This window comes from Cebus imitator, unplaced genomic scaffold (assembly GCF_001604975.1).
Source record: "Cebus imitator isolate Cc_AM_T3 unplaced genomic scaffold, Cebus_imitator-1.0 Scaffold66, whole genome shotgun sequence".
NCBI classification, from domain to species: domain Eukaryota; kingdom Metazoa; phylum Chordata; class Mammalia; order Primates; family Cebidae; genus Cebus; species Cebus imitator.
The window spans coordinates 6,501,177-6,503,851 of NW_016107381.1; the positions used below are offsets into that span (position 1 = coordinate 6,501,177).

At 40.3% G+C, this 2,675-nt stretch overlaps 1 protein-coding gene across 1 annotated transcript in view; it reads left to right on the top strand.

Moving 5' to 3' along the window:
• GABARAPL2 (GABA type A receptor associated protein like 2) overlaps positions 1-1,613 on the top strand; it is a 12,610-nt gene extending 10,997 nt beyond the window's left edge. Inside the window, exon 4 of the mRNA XM_017530591.2 lies at positions 1,009-1,613. Coding sequence (XP_017386080.1) covers positions 1,009-1,099 — 91 coding nt within the window. The 3' untranslated portion in view covers positions 1,100-1,613. The remainder of the gene's footprint in view (positions 1-1,008) is intronic.
• Positions 1,614-2,675: the final 1,062 nt, after the last annotated feature.

Genomic DNA, 2,675 nt, shown 5'->3' on the forward strand with positions numbered 1-2,675 from the left:
AAAAAAAAAAAAAAAAAAAAAAAAACAAAAACCTCCCACTTCATAAATGTGTTCATGTTTACATGGAGGTCCTATTCATTCCTTGAGGAACAAAGCAGCAGGGGGAGAGGTCATTGGTTTCCCAGGTTGAGGCCTTGGACTCATCTTTCCCACTGGCCCTTGGTTTATGAGTCCCCATTTTAAGTATCTATTGTGACTTACCTATATGGGCTAGTGACCTCCAGTGACTCAGACTGAGGATTTTACCACTGTTTCTGGTTGACTTCACCACTCATGGTCTTAGCACAATTTGCACCTCCTCTCATCTGAGAGTACCGTCACAGGGTAGAGCTTGCATAGGGCTTCCAGGTGTTACTAGTCTTACTCTGGTGCGAGTCCAACTCAGTTTTATGGCACAGATTTAGATTAGGTCTCCTCCACTGCACAGTCTGTTTTACAGCTTAGGGGAAGCCAGCTTTCCTACCCACACGTTTAGTTTGAAGAGTATCTATTTTTGGAGGGTTCTTTGGGAGGTTGGGGAGGCTTCTTAGATACATTTAGAGCTTTTTGCATTAAGTGTGGGGAAAATAAATTCTCTTTATGTTGATATATATTGCTGGGGCCACAGCTTCCACAAGAATGAACCCAAATGATTCTTCCTTGCTAGAGTCCTTTACCCACACAGAGGTGAGCCATTCAGGTTCTTTGTTTTGCTTAGTTTCTTCTCTAATCCTTGGCATTTAAAGGCATTCATGTGTTAACCAACCAGCTAAAGTCCCCTGAAGGAGCCAGCGTCTTTAAAGGATTTACTTGGGAGGATGTCAGATGGCTCCGCCTTCTGCAGACCTCATTTATTTTAATCTTTTTATGGCTCCTTTCTCTTTCTTTAAAATGGGATTATAAGCACACAGCAGGTACTGACACCTGAAGTATTTTTACTTCCTAAATTCCTATCCTCAGGAGATCCTTTTTCTCTTGAAACCTGGACTCCCATCATTTTCAATGATGTTTTTGTTTTTCTCTTTCAAGCCTAACTATGGGACAGCTTTACGAGAAGGAAAAAGATGAAGATGGATTCTTGTATGTGGCCTACAGCGGAGAGAACACTTTTGGCTTCTGAGGGCCATTGCTGGGCTAGGTGCACCGTTAATGCTTGTGTATCTTGTAAATAGCCGGCCATTTTCAGTTATTATCCCAGAACCTCTTCACATAGACCTATTAGTGCATTTGTAACTGGATTTATTTCTTAATATATTGGAAGGTTTTTGTTTCTTTAGACTAGTAAATTATCATACAGAGTTTTATTTTGTGTTTTTCTTTTTGTGCATTGTCCTCATGGCTATATTTTCCAGGAAACTTGCCCTTCTGGAAATCATATTTAATGATATTTCCATATCAAAGTGAGGTAGGTGCGGTATTAAAGTGAAAGAGCAGGTGATGCAGTTATTCTGGATTATGTTCGAGGAGTTAGATGGCTAAGTATTAAAATTATCCAAATTAAATCCTTAGCAATCAGAACACTTGCTTCACTAGAATTTGCCAACTGCCAATCATGTTGGATTGAGCTAATCTGTTCCTCTTTCTGAAACTATTAAGGTAAATAATTAACAATAAAAATTCCTCTTATAAAGGCATTGCACTGTGATCATGTCCTTTGTTCACCTGCATTTGGATGGGTCAGAGAAGTCGCTCCTACATCTGCCAGGCCAGGAAGAGGGCTTGTGGAGGTCATGGCTGTACATCCTGGGACAGGAAGCCATGGCCAGGGTCATAAGGAAAGACATTGTTTTGAATAACTAATATGTTCACATGGTTGAGATGCCAGGACAATACAAAAAGGTATATACTGAGAAGGCTTGCTCCCACCAGTTTTCTAACCACTTCTGCACTTTATGGGAAATTACTTTAACTGGCTTCTTGTTTCTTTTCAATATTTTAAAAGTAAATAGGATAATTTAAAGGACAGTATAGTAGCATAGTAAAAAAGATAATTAATTGTGAATTTATATGCTTATTTTCTTTTTTTTTTTTGACAGTTTTGTTCTTGTACCCAGGCTGGAGTGCAATGGTGCAATCTCAGTTCACTGCAGCCTTCACCTCCCGGGTACAAGTGATTCTCCAGCCTTGCCTCCTGAGTAGCTGGGATTACTGGCGCCTGCCACCACACCCAGCCAATTTTATATTTTTAGTAGAAATGAGGTCTCAACATGTTGGCCAAGCTGGTCTCGAACTGCTGACCTCAGGTGATCCGCCCGCCTTAGCCTCCCAAAGTGCTGGGATTACAGGCGTGAGGCACCGCACCCAGCCCTTTTTCTTATGCAAAGAAAACACACTTCTATGTACATTGCTTTTTTTTCATTTAACATTATACTGTAGTGATCTTTCCATATCGCTTCTGTACATCCTTTTAATGTACCTGCATTCTTATGGTACTGCTTTCTATTCCCTTCTTCCTAAAAATCAAGATTAGATGTATCTAGGCCCGTGAGTTTAATTTCTCACACAGTATAGATGTGTGGGCTTGCTTGGACACAAATACATCTGAGAGGAAATGCCTATTTACTTTCTTAAATCTTCCACAGACATACCGTGTTGGTGGCTAGAGAGCACTACACAGACAAGAATAAAGAAACCGGGTATGACCCAGCAGTCTAAGAACATGTAATTAAAATGACTCACATTTTCTATTGGGGAAG